The sequence below is a fragment of the Neolamprologus brichardi genome, chromosome 11, assembly GCF_056152115.1.
Source record: "Neolamprologus brichardi isolate AB-2024 chromosome 11, ASM5615211v1, whole genome shotgun sequence".
Lineage (NCBI taxonomy): Eukaryota > Metazoa > Chordata > Actinopteri > Cichliformes > Cichlidae > Neolamprologus > Neolamprologus brichardi.
The window spans coordinates 10,940,326-10,962,366 of NC_142114.1; the positions used below are offsets into that span (position 1 = coordinate 10,940,326).

The window sequence follows — 22,041 nt, forward strand, 5'->3', positions numbered from 1 at the left end:
GTGTGACCTCAGGTGAACCCCAGTAGGCTGATCATGAACATATTTTGAGTGCAGCTGAAACTGATTTAAGATTAATTACCATGTGACTCAACTGATGAGAGGAACATGTAGCAGAAAGCCAATAGTTTTTACCACTATACCCAGGTATTCTTGGGATACTGCAGACAAACATTTCGGGGGTTATAAAGCACTACAAAATTTTCAGTTTCCATTATCTTAAGTTGACATTAGAGCCTTAAATGACCAGGGCATCTGGTGTAAAATCTGTGCCAAATCAGATGTGCAGGTACATCCACTGTACCTATCATTTAAGTTAAAAACTAACCTTGCTGGGATATATTATTGGGTGCTGAAGGGGCCTGGGTCTGAGTGTGTCCCAAACCATTTCCTGCAAGTCATTCTCCCCAGCCTCTTTCAGCCAAACGCCAAAAATGCATCTTCAAAAAAGAAAACTAACTTTTCTCACGTTACAGAGCAGATCTGGTAAAGTTCACTCAATTTGTGATTCATTACAGACTAGAAGGCAGGAAAACCATTTTCCATAATAAAGTATATTAAGTTATTATGGGGGAAAATGGTTATATAAGTCATATTAAATAAACCTATTCCAAATAAGGAACAGGGAACAAGGGTGATGTGCAGAGCTGAAGTAACTACAGAGGGATCAAGTTGATGAGCCATGACATGAAGCCATGGGAAAGAGTTGTTGAAGCTCGGTTCAGAAGGTGAGATGAGCAGCAGTATGGGTTCATGTGGAGAAAGACCACTACAGTTGTGTGTTGATGCAGAAATATATGGAAGGTCTGAAGGAGCTTCACTTTGGACATAGAGAAAGCATATGATAGCGCGCTAAGAGAGGATCTGTGGCACTGCACGATGAAGTCAGGAGTCGCAGAGAAATATGGGAGGGTAGTGCAGGACATGTATGAGAACAGTGGTGGAATAGAGACCGGAGACGTGGTTGTATGCTCTACAGAGAAGAAGAATGAAAGTCAGTTGAAGTGAGAGAGAATGCATGTGTATGAATGAGAGGGAGACAGGTGGAAAGGTGAAGAAGCAAGGAGTAGTTCGCGAAGATGGATGACTTTAAATATGTGGGATCAACAGTCCAAGGTAACGGAGAGTGCACAAGAGAGGTGAAGAAGAGAGTGCAGGCACGGTGGAGAGGTTGGAAACGAGTGTCAGGGATGATTTGTGACAGAATGACAGCAGCATTAGTGAAAGGGAAGGTTTGTGACACCTGCTTTCATGCATGGTTTGGTGACAGTAGCTGAAGATGTTAAGATTTTCAGCCAGAGCAACCAGGAAAGACAGAATTAGAAACTAGTACGTCAGAGAGACAGCTCGGGTTGGCATTTTGGAGGCAAAGTTTGAGAGACAAGGCTGAGATAGTCTAGAAATGTACAGAGGAGGGGTAGTGGATACACTACACCAGGGGTGACCAACTCCAGGCCTCAAGGGCTGGTGTCCTGCAGGTTTTAGACATGTCCTTGATCCAACACAGCTGATTTAAATGGTTAAATTACCTCCTCAACATGTCTTGAAGTTCTCCAGAGGTCGAACTAGTCATTTGATTCAGGTGTACTGACCCGGGGTGATATCTAAAACCTGCAGGACACTGGTCCTTGAGGCCTGGAGTTGGACACCCCTGCTTTAGACAAAGGCTGTTGAGCTGTTTAAACTGTCCAAGCTTTAATTGTTTAATTGTTTCAGCTGAATAAGGTGCAATAATATTTTGTTCTTTTAACTTAAGTAATTAAGTAATTAAAAATCATTCTTAGCTGATCCATATGTACCTCTGGGCATGCAGCATTTTAAAGTTCAAATTCATGGAAATAGCCTTTATCTATATTTCAGACTAATTCTGCACTACTATCCTCAATATTTCTGGGCTTAAAGTGACTGCAAGCAATGCAGTGTTAACTATAAGATAATCCCATAACTATAAGCACATCCTTTTTTTGTCTTTAAAACCTTACACCAATATACAAGACACCAGTACTTGTATATAAGGCTCAAGGAGTTGTCTCCTCCTGCACTTCATACTCACCTGAGGTTTTTCACTTTCCATTCTGCAGGCATTTTAAGATAACTTTATCAGTCTGATCGTCTTTAGATCTGCAACATGAGCGAAACACTGTGCCATAAAAACCAGCCTCAGTTGTGCAACACCTCAACATTCAGTCACATGCACTAGCAGTCATGTGAAAAAAAAAAATATATATAACTTTAAAACTTTTTTTGTTAAGGAACAAAAATTTATGTGTTGTGTTTGTGTAAATGGGTCCAATTTCCAAATCCCTACTAGGATAAAGTTCATCGATCTGGACAAATCATCCGGTTCTGGGTAAAGTCTGCTCCGGTTTGTTAGCAGTCACACCATAAACACCAGACATATGGAGTGAGGGTTGAATAACCTCGCTTTCACTCCAGGAATGCCAGTGTATTCCTGACTGTCAGACGTCATTGGTGCTTGCTGTTACATAACTCTGTGACTGTGTCAAGGCTGGAGGTTGACCTTGGCTTCAAATGTCTGTGCTGTCATGGGCCTCAGACTCACTGTGCTGGAAAATGATCTTAGCTATGTGTTTGTAACAAATACTACAACTCATCAGAGACTTGTTGGGCAGTCTGAAATCTATACTGAATATTTTATACTAGTTTATGAACTGACTGTATTTTTCTGAGAAACTATTTGCTCGGTGCAACACTTATTGTTGCAGAAGCATTGCTACCACAAGGCCTACTAATAGGGGCCTACTGCTGTGACTACTTCAGTCAAGCAAAACTTTATTTATACAGCTATTCGCTTAATTCCTTTCACTACACCCTCTCTTCACCCCACCAGCCTAACCCCCCTAATGGATATTAAAAATCTCAACAATCTCAGCAGCCCTCTGGTCGTCGGGCAGACTGTTCCATAAACACTGAGCATAATAACTAAAAGTAAGGAGTTTTACATATATGCGGCTATCAATGGGCAAGTGCATTAAGTGCGTTTATCATATAAACCACGTGCAAATAATAACTACTTATATGAACTGTTTTGCCTGAACTCTATGACTAATGTATTCTTTACAAAAGGGGAGGTATATCTAGCCTTTTTACTGATTTATAAAGAAATGCTAGCATGACTATATGGCTACATTAATAACCTTGCAGTCTTTCCTTAAATAGCCTAATATCGCCTTTATACATAGTCTTAAGATGTGTCACTACGCCAATTATAAGGGATTACATGATGTCTTCTTATGAGAGTCTGTAACTTTGTTCAAGTAACCTGGTAACGGTTGCCAGGTCAGGTAACACGGAGGCACTTTGCAGATAACGAGACCTTCGGTTAATTACGATAAAACACTGATAAAAGAGACTTTGGCTCTTGTTGGGCTGAGAGATTCCCCGAGCGGCAGACGTGAAGACCAGATCTCTGCGGCTGGACCTGCGCATCCACTTGTTGAGTAAACAGCAGTTCACGGGGCTCGCTCTATTTAAAGCGACAACAACATGGCACACGGACTAGTCAGACGAGAGTCAGTGGAAACGGAGATGCACAGGTCCGAGGACAAGGGGAAGAACTTCGTTCACACCAAGAAGAGGGGCTACGATGTGACGCGAAACCCCCACCTGAACAAGGTGAGCGCTCGTGCCCAGCGCGCGAGGTTTCAGTTTTCATGAATGAACAAGGTTAACAAGTTAGCTGATGCCTTCGAGGGCTACGGGAAATATTAGCACCCTAAATACAGCGGGAAAGTTCATTCTCAAATATCGATATGAACGGGGCGGGGAAACACGGCAACTTATTATTATTATTATTATTATTATTATTATTATTATTATTATTATTATTATTATTATTATTATTATTTTATTGTGGCAGTGATTTGGTACAAACCCACAACGACTTTTTGGTATTGAGTAATCAAACTGCTAATATAAAGTTTCACACCTAGCTTAATTGTTTTCTACAATTCGTGTGTCGTGGTAATTTTACTACAAAAGCTCCAGTGTATTTGATATATTTATTTAGTCATATAACAATCTTCGTGATGTGACAGGACCCATGTCGGAGCCATAGACGAGTAAGTGAATGTAACAGCAGCTAGGCGCTTTAGGTATCAGCTTTAGACGCGGTTATATTTAGATTTAAAGAGACCAAAGGCTTCGCTTACACGGAGAGCCTGGCCTTTTGTTATACTGCCCTGTCACATATCGCTTTACCCGGACAGCCATGGCGGGATATTGCATATGTAAGAGTGACTCGGCTCATCCCATTTACTGTAACACTAAAGCGTGATTCAGCACATAGTCACAGAAGCTGACACCATGTAACGAGACATCAAGTTGAAAGCTTGTTTTTTTCTTCTTTGTTTTAAAGTAAAATGAGGAACAGAAAGCTATTGGAAGTTGCTTACTCTTGAAATAATTTGTGCTGAGTTGCTTCTTTTCAGGTCATGAGAAAAAGGGATGACTTTACATTTTAAAGTTTGAAAAACATACCTAACTCAAGCCTTATGACCACCCTTTTGCTGTATCATCAGTAGGATGTACTTGTGTCCATTCCTCCCATAAACGCACAGTAAACAATGAGGGTCTGGCAGCTTTTGAGCCTTTCCAGTGTTTTCTCCTGGTGTTTGTGGTGAGATGGGGCCCCAGAGGTCAGGCTGTGATGACAGGATCTCTGTCCATGGTGCTGACTGACCTTCAGAATGACTGGCTAAATTCAGGTTCGCCCTTATGTCAAGTGTGCTCCACAACCACTTGACCTTTTTCAGGCTAATTTTAGAACGCTCCTGCTGTCTATTTTTTTCCCCTCTGACCTGTTTTTTCTGGCTTCTCAGTAGGCGAATATGTCTGACTCTTGGAAACTCTCTGAAAATATTCAAAACAGTAGGCCTATCTGAGGTTGACATCTGGGCTGTTTGGATTTATTTGACCAGAATTACAGATACAATATACATAATACACACTGAAAATATGAACACTGCCTGTTTTCTAAATACAAGCTGCTCCGGGCTGATAAACGTTGCAGTTGGTTTACTGCAGATGAAGGAGTTGCCAGCCTGGCAACTGATAAGTGAGATAGTGGAGGTCAAAAAGGCCAGTGTGTATGTGTGGTTGTGTGAAGTGAGGGGTGGAAAAATGGTGGCTGCACAGAGGCCTGTTTGTTAGGCAGGTTAATCACTCCACTCCTGATAGCACCTCGCGCTGCATGTCAACCCTGTGTACGTGTGTTTAAGTGTGTATAGAGTGGCTGGGCGAAATGAAATGTGTATACACAAATGCAATATGACTAATAAGAATAAATTATGGCACCTTTTGTAATGTGGGTGTGTCCAGCGAGACTCATAAAGGCCATCCTTTGTTGTGTAGTGGTTGTGAGCTTTGAAATAAAGACACAGATTGATCATGTTAGTCTTCCTTTATAAAAGTCCTGTTTGTATATATGTAACCCTGACTGATCTCCACATGAATGTCAAACAGTGTTTGATAAAATAAACCAGACTGCTGCAGAGTAAACAGGCAACCTTTGTGTCATTTTATGCAGTGTCATGCTTAGTATGAAATCTGTTCGACTGCAATAAATATACTGACATCCTCCTTGTGACAGTAAGTTATATGGTTTATGGGAAATGCTGTGTTGCACAGCTTAATTAACGATCACTTTACCTGCTAAAGGAATAGAGTGTGACAGTCTAAGGTAAAGAACAGGGATGCCAAACTCATTTACTTTGTGGGCTACATTGTCCAGCCCACATAGATCTTAAGTGTCCTGAACCAGTGAAACTCCCCTTTCTGTCAGTGTAAATAAGCTTCACTACCGATTAAATTCTTGATATATTTAAAAACAAGATCAATTTTAAGATTACATCTTAGTTTTTATGCAATATAAAGAAATGACGCTGTAGTAAAAGAAAGACATCTGTGTGCACTACAATTTTGGCAGAAATTGTAAGAAATAAATGTGTAAAATTATAGGTCATTGCAAAGGATGTCCTGTAAGTATAAAATGGATCATATTTGTGAATTGACAGAATATGTGCTTTAAAAAACAAAACTGTAAACCCATTGGGGGAAAAAATCATACATTTCCACGTTAAATTAGCTGATTTCAAAACAAAAACACCATGAAGTGTGAGGGTGGAAACGTTCAGCTTGAGGCTTGATAAAAAGGTGTCACTAATCTCGGAGTGATGTCACTAGGCTACTTTCATCTCATATGAATGAAATAATGACTTGATGTATATTGAGATATATATTACTATTGACTGATGTGAAAAAAATTGTCATAAAAAGATTTTTCCCATATTGCCCAGTCTTGCATTTCGTTTTGTTACATAAAGCTACTCAAGCAGGAAGTGGACACCAAATTTCACAATGCTTGAAAGCCGAACAAAAATTTAACAATGAAACAAAATTAAAAGTAATGGTTCCACCAATGAGTCAACCCCTAGTCTCCACTTTACCTCCTCAAGTGAACTTTGCGAGCAGTTTAAAATGTAATATAAGTCATAATCTTTACATCTACACAAGAAAATACATGACACTAATGAAGCTGTTATGAAGTATGAATTGTAGGGGAAAACGGCTTTTAAAACATATTTTTGGAGAAAGTCACCAAGCGACCAGACCCACCCACCTCCTCTCACCAGTTTCCTGTTTGATACTGTCACTATCAAATACAAGCCTAAAAGCCAAAAATACAACTTCAGGAGAAATTAAAGTTATAGCTTTCTTCACAAACAGAAGACGGGGACTGCCAGGATAGCTCCCGAGTGGCAACTTTGGTGCTGCCACTGTTGGCCGACATGCTGTCTGCGTGCTTTACCAAATAGGCATCAAATATTAACATCAGTCCTGGCAGCAATCGACTTGACCAGGGTGAGTCTTGGTTCAGAAATGCTGATTAAATCAGTGGCTCACAAAGCAAACTCTGTTAATACCACAGACATATTGAGGAGATCTTGTGCTGCATTCAAATTGTCAGCCAATTCATTCAAAAACGTTTCCACAAAATAAAAAAAAATGTCAGCCCTATTTCCGCAGGTTTCCTAACAACTTCAGCCAGCTCTTCCTTATATCCCAGATATTATTGTACAGAAAGAATAAAACCTTGAGTGAAGTGTCCCAGTGTTTTAAATATACTCCTTCTTACAATACTACTTCTATGTACTACTAATATATTACTTCATACAACCATTACGTGTCCATTGCCAAGTGCTGCACTGTTTCTCAGGGCGTCATTATTACCAACAACATCTTGAACATCCAGTTTCATTTTCTCTTGCAAAAATGTGAATTTTATTGGTTGAATTTCTCAGAGAACTAAATTGAAATTGTGTGTGTGTGTGTGTGTGTGAGTGTGTGCTTTAACCCTTTCTTTATAGTAAGAGGACTGTCATAGAGACCATTGTGGATGCCTGGCCCTGTGTTTAGAGCTGACCCAGTAAACTGTTTGCTCGTGACTCAGTTTACACATGTGGGCCTTAAATGGTCCCAGTGTAGGGGAGGGATCGTAAAGAAGGCTGTCTGTCACTTAGCTTGTGGCACTAGTTTGTCTCTTTAAATAAAGGATATGCAAAGACCTTAAACATAGAAATCCAGACTAAAGTAACACAGAAACACACTTATCTCCATTTTAAAATAATTTCTCTCTCACACTCTTTGCCTACTGCCCTTTTCTTCTTCTTCTTTATGCACTCTTTCTTTGCAGTGGTGTCAAGGAGGAATGTAACAAGCAGCCCAGTCCTTTGTTCTTTATTTTACTAGATGGCTTTTCATCTCATTTTAAAGTTAGCCATCCCAAATGAGCTCACAGTTTGTGGTGTTATATTGTTTTGGAAGAAAGAATTAATAAGATTCATTATGTGAACACAAAACTTTCAGAAGCAAGCACTGGCAGAGCCTGCTGTGAATGTACTCAGCACAAACATTTTCTCAGAGAGAACTGTTTGGACAAATGTAAACGTTTCAGTTTTAAAATGTTCTTTGCTTGGTAATCTTGGTTAATCTTAATTGGTGGTTGTATGAGGTCAAAGTAACCTTCCCATCAGCTGTCTAACGTTAACCCAAACACACAAACGCTCAGGTTAGAGTAATATCAGAAAAGAAAATGATGCAGACAGCTAAACTTTTCTCAGTGCTGTACATGACCCGGGGGTCGAGGAAATTGGAGGAAAAGGTAGGAAATTACTGTTAAAGCGTGTTAGTGGCCATACACAGGCGTGCTTCTGTGGTTAAGGCAGTGGCACCTTGTTGCCCTCCTCCTGATTTGAGCAAGCCCTGGGGATGAGGTGTGTTTACCTCCCTCAGCTGGCCTGCTTCACCCCAAACAGGAGCCAGTCACTGCACAACCTGTTAATTGATGCTGAGGGGACGTAGCGCTGAAAGCAGCCTGTCCTCACATCGACAGGCTTCGATTTCCTTTTAATCTCCCCATACATGCACGTAAGCCTGCGCAGCTGATGTATGGACATACAAACACACACACGCACACACACACACGCACAAACACGGCTTCACCTTACTTCATGGTTAATGTGCTCTCTCCAGAGGTGGAACCGGATATTATAGGTGTGTTTTGTGTGTGCGCACCACGCAATAATGAGATGAAGTGGGGTGCGAGAGGTAGAAAGGGTCCTCTGTGGCGGTGAAGAGAGCGCTGGCCTCGCTCCACAGAAGTTCTCTGTCTCTCTGCTTGAACACACTTAAATGAGGCATCTGTGTGAATCTCAGGCGCTCAGTGCGTCTCTCTGTGACGCTGGTTCCGTCTGCTGCTGCCTCAAAAAAAAAAAAAAAAACAACCCAAAAAAACACAACAACAACAACTACATCCTTAAAAAGGCTCTTAGCGCCTAATCAGGGATGCTGTTCCTAACAGATGCTCATTCACGGGATCTGAACGGTCTTTACCTTGTCTGCATAAAAAAACCATCAACCTTAGCAATAGCAGACTCACAAAGACTTGCATTCAAATACAGTTAGCTTCTGAGAGAGAAATTGTGCGCTAAACTTGACGTAAACCTACACTGATCCCCTCGATTAAACAATAATGTTTTGTTTGTTAAGTTCATTAAGATCACTAACATTCTGCATCATTTGAGCCCATGAATACTGAGCAAAATGGAAAGTCCATGTGGATGCCTCATTTGTAACCACAGCCTCCACATATAATGTTGCAAGATGGCCGCTCAGATGAAAGACTGACATTTAGAAGCCTTGTTTTTGGCGAGCAGCAAACAGCAGTCTATCTGATTGGGCATTGAAGATGTCCTGGTATGCCAAACTGGCAACTTTTCTGATAACCCTCAAGCAACTGGAAGTCATTAAGCTCTCATGTTAGATTTTCTCCCATTTGGCTGTAACTTTGTTTCAGCAAAGGATTTTGTTTTTTTCTTCGCCGGGTTTGCATTTTCCTCAAACTGAGACATAAATAAATTTAGCAACTAACGAACAAATGGCAACAAATAAAAACTGCCTTTAATTCGGAAGTGGGAATATTGCTGCTGTTGTCTGGTTCTAAATCCTCTCCTTTGGGCATTTGTCTTGTGCTTTGGTGTTTGTTCCATTTGAAACATAATGAGCTCCAGCCGCTCTGCATCTATATCAAAACCTGATGAGGTTTTCATAAGCCTGTATGCTCTCTAACTGAGTTATGTCACAGTTCCTTAAAAGAAAACACAGTGATGACATGGCACTGATTTTAGCCAGTGGAGTCTGGAACTTTGATAGCTGCTGATTCACCGTGCCAGTGAGACACGAGGGCAGAGTTTGTTTTCTGCACCGTCACGACTTGGAAAAGTTTCATGCTGACAGTTTGCTGTTTTGGGGAAGCATTAGTGTAATGCTTTGTTTGTGCTGCTAGCCAAGGTTCCCATGGACCTTGGGAATTTTTGTGCATTTATCATTACCATAGCTTTCTAGCACCCACCTATTGTAGAATCAACATTTCACATCCTAGGGGAAATCCTTGAGTGTTTGTGATGATAGTGCATTAGGTTTAAATTAGAGCATTTCATGAGGATCTCTTGATGGAAGCAGGAATGAACAAGGAGCACTTACTGTGTTGCTAAATTCTGACAAATGTTACGTTTTTGCAACATGAGGAGTTCAGAAGTATGGGGATTGCACTGTTTTGCTTCTGTGGATGTGCAGATTGATGGCACCCAGAGTCAAAGACATAAATAAAAGACAAATAAAGACAGCAATGTTTTCCTAGGATGAAGATGAAGAACTCTTAACATCATTTGATATCTACTCTAGTACGTTTGTATGGTTTGAGGATAGACGGACACAGGATAAATAACTATGTTCTTATTGGTCGCTTGATTGTTTTATTTGGTTTATGATAATAATACCACCAAAACAAAAATCCCATAAGCCACAGCTGTAATTTTAGCACTAATTAGCAAATGTTAGCATGCTTAAAAGTTAAACCAAGCAAGATGGTAAATAAGCTGATATTAGTGTTTAGCTCAAGCTAAAGTGTTTTAGATGACAGAATAAGCTACTAGGTGGGCTGTCTCAGGCTTGTTTCTGCATTTTGTAAGACCCAGAGTTAATCTAAACTAAGCTTTCTCTAACCATACACAGTATATCAAAGATGGACATAGCTACTGGTTTACAAAGTCCTCCTCTGTATCCAGATTAGCGTCATAGCTATCATAACTGTCTTTGCTTCTATATTTTTTTTCATTTTAATCCTGATCGTATTGTGTGTGAGAAAGTTTGTTACATCAATTTGTGTACGTGTGTGTGTGTGTGTGTATGGGAGGGGGGTGTTACAAGCTGTTTAGTGCCTGTCTGTGGTTAAACTAGGGATGATGTTGTCAGTCAGATTACAAGCCTAAGCACTGAAAACAGTACAAGAGTTTCAGTGCTAAACTCCATAGAGAGCAGCTACACTTGTTAATGCGCTTCGCTATGCGGATGTGTGTGTGACATGCATGTGTGTGAGTTGTCCCAGGTGTGGCCAGGTGTTTAAGGTCACATCACGGGTGAACAGACATTCCTCTGATAGACTGGAGTGGATCGGGCAGCGAGAGAGAAAGTTGACCCTCGTTTCCCCTCCAGTGATCACCCCGCTAACCTGAGCTTTGCACACTCACACGCACACATGTGTGCACACGCAGGGGCGAACACACATGTCTATGCTGTGCTGTTAACCTGCTGCGCCATGAGTGCTTTAATCAGTGTTTTCTCCAGGGCTGGCTCAAATAAACTTCGTGTAACGTGATCAGACTGTCAATTCAACTGTCTGCACGCACACACATACACTTCTCGTGTGTGTTTAACAGCAATTCCTTCCAACTAGCGGTCCCTCCTCAGCTCACCTTTTTATGGGGGGGGGGTTGTGTTACTCATTCACATGAGTGCAACGGAGAAGCCATTAGCTTGTCCCAGACAGAAAGAGGGAGACTGTCTGAGCCTCATCACCCTCCTATGAAGCTCATCCCTCCTCTTTCAGCCTGTCGTTTTCCCCTCCCCTCCTCCTCAATGCTGCTTTTGTCTGTTATATTAGCGCGCTGGAGGTCTTGTCATGACTTAACAAAGATGCATCAGAATTTAAGAGTAGTGTTTGGTTTCAGTGTTCTGCAGCTTGTGAGTGTATGACCATTATGTGCAAATGTTTTTTTCCAGAGACAGAAGAGATGGCTATCATTATGACTGATGGCATGCAGACTGACAGGCTCTGTGATGTTGCAGCTTCATGAAAAAGGAGGTGCTTCGTTTTAATGCCCTTCAATCAATAGGGTAAAGGCCTGGTCACGCCTGCAGATAGAGCAGTGAAATTGAGCAGCAAAGTCAGTTGATTCCAAAGGAATTGCTGACCACGCTCAGCAATCAGTAGGTTTCCTCACAAGGGCAAATCCCTTCATACACCGAACAAACTTGATGACACATAAAGTTTACAAAAACTTTGAGTAATTGTGAAATTTATGTGAATTTCTTAAAATTTATTCCACCCTTGATTAAAAAAAACTATGACATTTTTTAAATGAAAAGACATGTGTTACCTCTGACATATGACCATGATATATAGCATTATTGATGACCCAACATTTTTTAACTATATCAGTGTTTTTATAGTAAAGAGAGAGGTTAATTACTTTTAGATTTTTTTTATTTACTGGAGCAGTAGATTCACAGGTGATACATTGGCAAAACATTAATTGGGCGCAACTTAATTGCATTTGCATTTTTTCCCAAAAACAAAAAATGCAAATTCAGGCAGACACTACAAAGGAAACTCAGATCAATAAATAGACCTTAAAATAAATAAAGAGGACACAAATATATGTGACACAGTGACTCACCCAGAGTATACCGTTCTTGTATTTATGACTGCTTTTAATTGACTGTTCACAATCTGCTTTTAAAATATATTTGTTCTTCCTTCTGGGTATTGACGGACGAATTAGACAGTTATTTTAGGACAGACTTTGAAATTGGATTGGCCGTCTGTGGGAGATTTCCTGTTCCATTAAGACAGGTCAGCCATCGGACTCTTCAGTAAGACATCTGTCTTATTTGTGTTTTCCTGTCTGCATTAATCAGCTTGAGGGTATTACTTGCTTTTTATGGCAGAAAATAAACAGTACAAATGAAGTTTCATAACAGGAGAGTGGCAACACTTGCAGAGTTGCACATTGCTGTCAAGGCTCATGCTGTCACCCAAACATGTCCGATGAATGCTGCAGTACTAGCTGAACGTGAACATTTGGACCACAGAGCTGATTTTCTTAAGGGCCTTGGGCATTTTTCCAGGAACTCTCTGGCTCCTAAGGGACCTGGGCTCTGCAGCATGAAAAGGGCTGTCTCAAGGGAACTGGATGTGTTTAAGGAACTCTGCATGTCTGCTGCCTCCACCCACTTTAAGGCTGCCCTCCTTAGATCAACAGCGGCTCCGCTTTCAAGGCTGTTTGACCAACATGTCTCTGCATTCACAAGTTGGCACCTCCTGATTTAAGGAACTCTGCTTTTGCATATTTGCTTGAGATGGAGGATTTAAGACGACCTTGTTGATCAGTCTCAGAACTCAGGGTTGCTAGGCGGAGTACATGACCCATGAAAGTAAGGAGTGACTCAGAGCTCAGAATTTGTCTGCAGATTTCGGCAAGAGAAATATGTTACTTTACTCCATTTTTAAAAGCTGTACGATACAGTCCGGTGAAGCCGGTGGAATTAAAAATTAAATTAAAATCGCATATTGCATATGAGAGCATGAGGGTGGGAATGGATGTTTGTATCTGTGTGTGCCTGTTTGTCTGTGTCCAAATGTCAGGTCAGGTATCAGATGCCACCTCTCTGGGGACATCCCAGGTCCTCCAAGGTATGGAGGCCTATCTCCCCCACCACTTCACCTACCAGTGGCAGACGCACTCAGACATCGGTGCGTTGGTGGTTCTTTGTGTCCGGGGATGGGCGCCCAGGTACACACTGGCTCACTCCTTGGTGGCTGCTTATCGGGGCCTGGAGCCTGGGGCTCGCTCGGGCCACTTCGGGGGTGGGGTGCCCTCGGCCTCTCGGCCTGGGGCTCAGTCACACTTCGTCTTCCTTGGTCTCTTGTGTCTGAGGGCCTCTGGATGTCTGGAGTTTTGATCTCCTCCATACCTGCTTCATGCCCTGGTGGACGGGGCTGTGGCTCCCAACACCCTCTAGCAGATCATTACTAGAGATGGACCGATCCCATATTACGTATCGGTATCGATACAGCATTTCATCTCCGAGAAAGTTATCCCAGAAAGAAGTAAAGAAAGTGTGTAAGTTCATCTCTAAATGTTTGTAAAGCATTCCCACGTTAAGCTTAACAACCAAAATATGGAGCGACTGCCTCTTCTCTCTCCCTCCCTCTCCTGCTGCTACTTAAATCATGAAACTGCTTAATGATCAGCTGATCGGCTTTTCTGTCGCTAGTCCGTCTCTGTTCTTTGTTTTTGGCCCACTTTGCACCAGAATTAGGAAACCAGTGGCTGAACAACAGCAGCATGTTTAAGCTTGATAAGCTGTTGTTAGAATTTCTTTAATATTACTTTCTACACCAGGATCCTTTTCTACGTAGCTGACGGCTGGTAACTGTGCAGGGACGGATCTAGCAAAGTTTAGCCAGGGGGGCCGATAGGGCATTAACAGGGAAAAGGGGGCACAAAGACTTTTCTTTTCTTTCTTATTCTCATTTAAAATGTCTAGCTTTTAATAAATAATTATCTGAATCTTACACCCAAAGTTTTAATGTATTTCTTCTGCTTATTTTCTTTTTACATTCTCAACAGATGAAATTAAAAAAGTATCTACTGTTAGAATGAAAAAAAAAGAAAAAAAAAATTACATTAAAATCGAAATATCCAAGGAACCACAAGTAAGCCAGCAGTTGTTGACATAGTACTATGGGGATTTTAAGTTTTCTAAAAGAGTCTGAAAACCTGCATTCTCTTTAGTAGCCAGCAGTGGGTGACTCCCCTGGTTGCAGAAATACTTCCAGTTGTATAGTTTTTTTTTCTTTCTTACTAGTAGTTTTATTTGAGCACATAAAACCCATACCCAGTGCAAAGTTGCCATTACCCTGCCATTGTCCTTTAGATTAAGGTTTTAATGTTAAGTAATGCAACAATTGTTATATGTTTTATATTTAAAATAAAAAATAAAAATTGTGGCAGTCATCATGGTTCTATGGGTTTCATTGTAATTTTTACCAAGCACATAACAAACAATCCAATTCCAGCTTATGTTAACAATTTAAGAACATTTTTACATAATAAACTTCTGGTTGTGTAGTGAGGACTCCACCTGTGTCCATTAATTCCTCATTTTCTTTTCTCAGTCTGCTTTTTCCTCATTGCTTTTCTTTGACAGTATTATTAACAACATGTGGCTAAAATGTTGATATAGAAATCACTAGTTAGCTTTCTGATGGATGCATTTGGGCCACTGAACAAAGTTCGATTGCTAATGAGCAGATCTGATTAGGTGCACATGCACGCCTGACATGGCACATTTGCTGCAAGGTATTTTTTAGGAAAAGCTTAGTCAGGCTGTAAGATCCTGAGAGGAGACAGCTGGGCGCTGATGTGTGCGTTTTGTCTTCCTCCTGAGAGGAAAGGATGGATTTAAAGGGCTTTATTCAGAGGGTAATCCTCTTGAACTCTGCTATGGCTTCCAGTTTAGCAGGAAACAGATGGGGGTATCTGGCCTTTGCTTAGAAACTCAAATGGTAAAGGAAGCTGGTAATGCTCTCTCTACATTCACACTGAATACAGACATTCAAAAGTGAGAGCTTAGATGGGCATAAAAATGACACTGCAGTCATTAATTTTGGACATTCGCATCTACAACATCAGGTGTTAAAGGTAGTATTTGTTCAAGTCACTGCTCAGTTTTATAAGGCATTGTACTGTCTTTATTTCCACACACTTGCTGCTATGCTCTACAAGTTATGAACTGTCCTTTGGTGTGTTTTAAGTGATGTCCATCACCTACACATTGCTGCAGATTGTCCTGTTGCTTTGATGGAACATGGACAAATAGTGGATGTAAATTTTAGACACGAGCTATAAATTCTAAGCATAGCAAAATATGGATAATACCAGCTGACAGCTGAAAGTAGAGATTTATGAGATACTTTACTTTTTAAACCCAGTCCCACATTTATCTAAAAAGATGTGTATTTTATGTATGTTTAAAAAAGACATTATTGTCTCATACATGTAGGTTCAAGGGTATTTGGACAGTGAAATTTCTTATTTTTTTGTAATTTTGGGTCTGTAACCAGCACAGCATATTTAAGATTAAGCAGCGATAGAAGTGCAAACTTTCATCTTTAATGCACATGGTTTACAAACATTTTTTGCATTAACTGTTTAGGAATTACAGCTATTTTTATGTATAGTTCCACATTATCAGAGGCTCAAAAGTAATTGAACAAACTTTTTTTTTTAGGACCAACATCAACTATATTATGTATGTGATTTTTTTTCAACCTGTAAGTTGTAGAAGCTGTCTGTTGTGATTGGGTCCATTCTGTATATTTTTTGGATATACATGGCTCATTGGTCTAGGGGTACAAGTGGTCCTGGGTTCAAATCCCAGACAAGCCTACCTGAAACTGAGGTAAAATTCTACCTCTCTACCCTGAACAGCCATAGAAGCAAAGATCCTGATAATGGTGTTGTTGGTGAATTAAACTGGGAAAGATAGAACAAAAGGACTGCGGTTCTTGTAAAACCTTAACTTGGTCTAAATTGAAGATTTTATGTAAAATATCACAAATTTAAATACTACAGAAACCAGAATCTATGAGCTAATTGAATAAAGTGAGTCTGAATAAAATTTCTGAAATGTAGGAAATGTTACTTCATTTAAAAATAAAAAGGATGTCAACAATTAATTTTTGTGTATTTTGTGTATTATGTACAGATATAATGTAAATAAAGCACCTGCAAAGGGATTATAAATATTGTGGTACAGGTCTTATTGGTCTAGGGGTGTGATGAGCACCCCATGGAACAGCCAGGACTGAAGTGAATCCTGTGTAGTGTCTGTGGAAAACTCCACATTTCCCCGGCTATCAAGTATTTTCACAGACACCCAAACAGGAAAAAAAAATGCAATGAGCAGCAGAAACATAAATGTCTTTTCTCTTCACTTTCATGTGGTCAACTTTATGGCACTTGGAGCAAACTTGTGTTAACATGAAGTGCTCACATAGGATTGATTATGACTATTTGTAATGAAAATTCTACTAAAAGAGGAAACCCCTAACATAGTGTTCACCATACTCAAGGTGCTTCAGTATTTCCCTCACTATGCCAAGTTGACACATTTTACGTTTCACTTTTCTTACATGGACTCAAATTCATGCACATGCACTCGTTCATACATGCACACACATTCAAGCTTAAATTTCTGCAAGATTTTCCATCCATCAGTGTTACACCTGCAAGCGGAGGGCAGAAGCCATAAATACACTTCCCATTTACACTCTGTGCACTTTTAGGACCATTTAAGAAACCCTTCACTTTTACTTTTCAGAGGGAGGAAACACTTTAGTGGTCCTCGGGGTGGCCTTTATAAAATGCAGGGAAAGATTGTTACACCTGCCATGTGCTTAACAGAAACCCACTCCTATTTATCAAAGTCCACGGTCAGTCCAGTTAGCCTATAATTATCTGCCATGTGTGGAGTTCTGAAATGAACGAGTGAGCTTTAACTCCACACAGACATCTCTGACCTTTGCCATCACATTCCTGCCTCAGACTTGTTAACTGTCTCCCTGTCCTTTGTTTATTGAGACTAACAGTTTAGCTTGACTGAGGCAAATGTCTAACCACACAGGCTTTTGCTGCACTGTGTACATTCTCCAAAATTTACAGGCATTTTAGTAGCTGATTCCCCCCCCCCTAAACCCAGTGAACATGTGCTAACCTTACGAGTATGAGTACACACACATTTTACAGTATCGGCCCGATACCCGATACCCGATATCAGTATCGGTATCGGTGCATCCCTACTTTCCCTTCATTTCAGTGGATTCTTTGATTGATTTTTATTTCTTTTGTTTTTCCGAAGCCACACAGGTAATTACAGCTCCTCAGTCAGTCCACTGTCTGAAACAACTTGTTTTGGAGCTTTTTAAAACATACTTTTGGGGCAACGCCAGTCTTCTAATCCAGATTATTTTAAGAGGCATGTCTTAGAAACACATTTAAAACATGATGCAGGTTACTGGTACTTTTATCCTGTCTTCCTTCTCTCACCCCAACCGGTCGCAGCAGATGGCCGCCCCTCCCTGAGCCTGGTTCTGCCAGAGGTTTCTTCCTGTTAAAAGGGAGTTTTTCCTTCCCACTGTCGCCAAAGTGCTTGCTCATAGGGGGTCATATGATTGTTGGGTTTTTCTCTGTATCTATGAAGCGCCTTGAGGCGACTTTTGTTGTGATTTGGCGCTATATAAATAAAATTGAATTGAATTGAATTGCTGCTGCTTATATCAGTAATGAAACAAACATGGACGTATTGGAATTGAGTTAAATAGCAGCACAGACTTCCAGCAATCATCCGGCGCGCTTTGTTTTTAGAACAGGCCCCTTTCAGCCCTTTTCAGTTTTTGCTCGTGTGTGTTCTAGAAGAACTTTTTGTGTATTCAGCCAAAGCTGAAAATAGTCCTCAGCAAATAAGCATTTTTGTCCAGTTTGAGCGATGTGTAGTTAAAAATTCAGCCGGTTTCACAGATGCTTGTTAAAAATTGTTTCTTAAAAAGCAAACTGTAAAGTGCAGACAGTCATTTTTGAGGACATCTACCAAGGTTTAGTGAGGATCAGGGTGTGGCGTGGTTTTCAGACACAGCTTAGGTCACATTTCTCTAAGAGCAGGCCTTTGTTTCAGGATGCAAGGTTTTCTAATATTGCTGGTGTTTCCACTTGATTGCTGATGCTTCTAGAATTTATATGGAAAAGGATGACTTCCCTGGCCATTTTGAACAATGGGTGCAGTGATGCAAGTAGCCTTGCTTCCTCAGAATCAGGAAAGGTATTCCTGTGAAGTATGTTTCCAGTATCCAGCAGGTTTAGGTTTACACTGAGACCTACATCACTTTCCCTTTCTGAAACCCTAGACCATTTATATGCCAACTCCATATGGAGTTTAAATGATGATCATGCTCTAAAACAGACACACATGCATACACAGACTGCTTGCTTTTTCTAAGACATGCACAGATAAGAAAGAGGAGTCAGATGGGAGGTAAGAGAGAAATTATGAGTGAGGAGGAGGAATGTTTCTAATATTTTTAAAGGAGCCTAGAGTTACAGGGAAAAGGTCATCAGTATAAGGGGTCATTATTTGTGTTGGCCAAGAACCAGTCAGTGCACACCTCAGTCCAAATTTATGGTTGCTGTATGATTTGCAGTTAAAATGCACAGAGTGAGCAAAAACACACATGCATGCACACGGTGGCATGAATGAATGCATTCATTTAGCCCTTCACTCCTTCTTTCTCTTTTCCTTCTCTTTCATCCCTCATCAATCACACACTTACGCTCTTACAGTGATGTAAAATATACACAAGAACACCATCACACACCTCTACAGTGCCCCACAGGTTGTTGGCTGTGCACGGCTAGATGCTAAAGACTGCACTATGAAAGGGTATTAACACTTGTTTTTGTTCTCTTTTTCCACCTACTTCCTTTTCAGCTCTAATATTTAAGATCAAAGCTACAGACTACTGTTGAAGTTATAATGATTAATGCCATAAAGCTTGGAAAAAAAGCTAAATCAGAGAAAGAATGCAGGGCTCACACATTATGTATACGTGTTAGTGAGCCTGCCTAATTTTTTAGCTTATTGTTTTCAGTGTAAGTACCATAGGGACAACAGCCAAAGCAAGCTAACAGATTAACATTTAGCAAGATGACTGCTGAAAATGACTGAAAGAAAATTACATAAAACTATAGTTTACAAAATGCAAAATACAAAATATATATACATCTTGTCACGTTCCTGGGTCTGTTGACCCAGCGTTTTAAGCTTTAGTTTATTTTAATGTTGATGTTTAAGTTCATTACGTTAGCTAAGTTCATTTGTTTATTAGCTTCCTCTTGTGTTTTCTTCCCCTGTATTTAAGTTTCCCTCACCCTTTATGTTTTTCATGCTGCGTGTCTTATGTTATCACATTCGTGTTGTTATGTCTGCTTTCCATTCTATTTCCTGTTTTATTGTGAAAGTCCTTGTCCTATGTGCAGTGTGTCTAGTTTTGCTTCCCCCTGTCTCATTAGGTCTGAATTGTCCCAGCTGTGGTCCCACCTGTTCCCCATCCCCTCATTATCTCTCTGTGTACTTAAGTCCTCTGTCCTCCTTTGTTCAGTGTCAGGTTGTCTGTCGGGCTCCATGCTCCATGCTCCATGCTCCATGCTCCATGCTCCATGCTCCATGCTCCATGCTCCATGCTCCATGCTCCATGCTCCATGCTCCATGCTCCATGCTCCATGCTCCATGCTCCATGCTCCATGCTCCATGCGCCATGCGCCATGCGCCATGCGCCATGCTCCATGCGCCATGCTCCATGCGCCATGCGCCATGCGCCACGCTCCACGCTCCACGCTCTGTATCTATGCTAAGTTTCATGTTCTGTGTTTTTCATGATTATTTTCAGTTTTGCCAGTTTAGATTATTGTTTATTCTCATCTTTGTTTGCCCCATGTATTATTTTGTGTTTCTCTATCAGCCATATTAAACGGCTTGCTTTTTGTTAATTCAAGTTATTTCCGCTTATCTTGGTGTCTGCATTTTGGGCCCTTTTTCATCATCCATACAGTCTGCCTCCCACAGACTGTGACAGAATGACCTGACCATGTTGGACCCAGCGGACATTTATTTCAGTGACTTTTTTTGAATTTAAGATTCGTGTTCCGCAACTTCGCGGACTTTGGATTATTTCCTGTGCAGGAAAGCAGGAGGAGGCTATTCGGGCTCAGCTGACCCAAATAGCCACGGCTAACCCAAGATTTTTTGATTTTTTTTGCCTGAGGATATAAAGAACTCTGAAACCCTAGACCATTTATGTGCCATCTCCATATGGAGTTTAAATGATGATCATGCTCTAAAACAGACACACATGCATACACACACTGCTTGCTTTTTCTAAGACATGCACAGATAAGAAAGAGGAGTCAGATGGGAGGTAAGAGAGAAATTATGAGTGAGAAGGAGGAATGTTTCTAATATTTTTAAAGGAGCCTAGAGTTTGGATTTTTAGATCAAAATTAAGTTCTGTCCATGAAGAGAATAAAAAGGGCCTTCTATCAATGTCACACATACTCATTTTGCTGTACAAATTCTCACATGGGTGCTCTTAAGACGGTCCTGGGTTTGAATCCACTGGCTGGCTGGGGTACTTCTGTGTGTGGTGTTTGCATTTTCTCCCAATGCTTGCGTGTGTTCTATCCCATTTCCTCCCACAGCCCAAACACATGCATGGGTTACTGTGAAATGCACTTCACACACGTACACACACGCACAGTTGTTTGTCGCCAGATGCCACGTTTATTTATAGTTTACATATGTTATGACCAACCACAGTCTGACAGCTCCGGTCTCGGCTGATTTCCAGCCTCCTCTCCGCTCCTCTCCCGTCTCACTATAAAAAGGAAGGAAACCATCATCAGTCCAAACGCCATCAGCTGTTCTCACCTGCGTCTCCAGCACCGCCCCGTTGAGCTCACTGCACCACTCCTCCCCTGCAGCCGCGCCCGGGACCACACCTCCGCCACAGTTACGTTAACTGATTATTCTAAATTGGCTGTAAATGTAAGTGTGAGTGTGAATGGTTGTCTGCCTCTCTGTGTTAACCCTAAAATAGACAGGTGACCTGTCCAGGTTGTATCACGCCCTTTGCCCCATGACAGCCTAAGGATCCTTTTGCCACTAACAAGCAGATGTTTGACGAGTTCAGTTCTGCTTACAGCTCAGCTTATGATAAAATTTATTTCTGTTTTCCTACGTGGCAGCACCAGAGAGAGGCTGAGCTGAGTGTGTCGGTGGTGGTGGTGGTTAGCTTTGCTGTTATATAACGATCCTGGTCGGCTGGCTGATCACAGACTTAAATAGCTGCGACTACTGGCCCATTACATCCAGTGAGCCAGTCACCCCACCAGCCAAACGCTGGCTGCCCCAGCACTCTGCCTTTGACCTCATAAAACAGCAGCCGTGTCCCCTACGTTCTTTCTTTCTTTTCCCGCTCTTTTCCTTGTTTTTGGCACTTTTCCTTGTTTTTCTAATCTTTGGATTCTATCTGCTAATCCCAGCTATGATAACAATGGGATAAATCTGTCATTCCACTGGGATATCCACTGTCTTACCCCCACCAGCTGTTTTCACAGCGTCTAGACATACATGCCTCTATTGATTAAACAAGAGGATGGCACGGTGCGCTGCTGGACAATGAAGACGTCACGCGGCGTGGTTCTTCTCTTGTGGCGAGATTAAACTGACTCACTGCTCATGTTTTTGTGCCTCAAAACCAGGTCTTAGGACAGTTGTGAGTGTGGTATG

At 41.1% G+C, this 22,041-nt stretch overlaps 1 protein-coding gene across 1 annotated transcript in view; it reads left to right on the forward strand.

The window, feature by feature from the left end:
- The first annotated feature begins 3,320 nt into the window (after nucleotides 1-3,320).
- me1 (malic enzyme 1, NADP(+)-dependent, cytosolic) overlaps nucleotides 3,321-22,041 on the forward strand; it is an 83,489-nt gene continuing 64,768 nt past the window's right edge. The window contains exon 1 of the mRNA XM_006794817.3: nucleotides 3,321-3,633. Coding sequence (XP_006794880.1) covers nucleotides 3,505-3,633 — 129 coding nt within the window. The 5' untranslated portion in view covers nucleotides 3,321-3,504. The remainder of the gene's footprint in view (nucleotides 3,634-22,041) is intronic.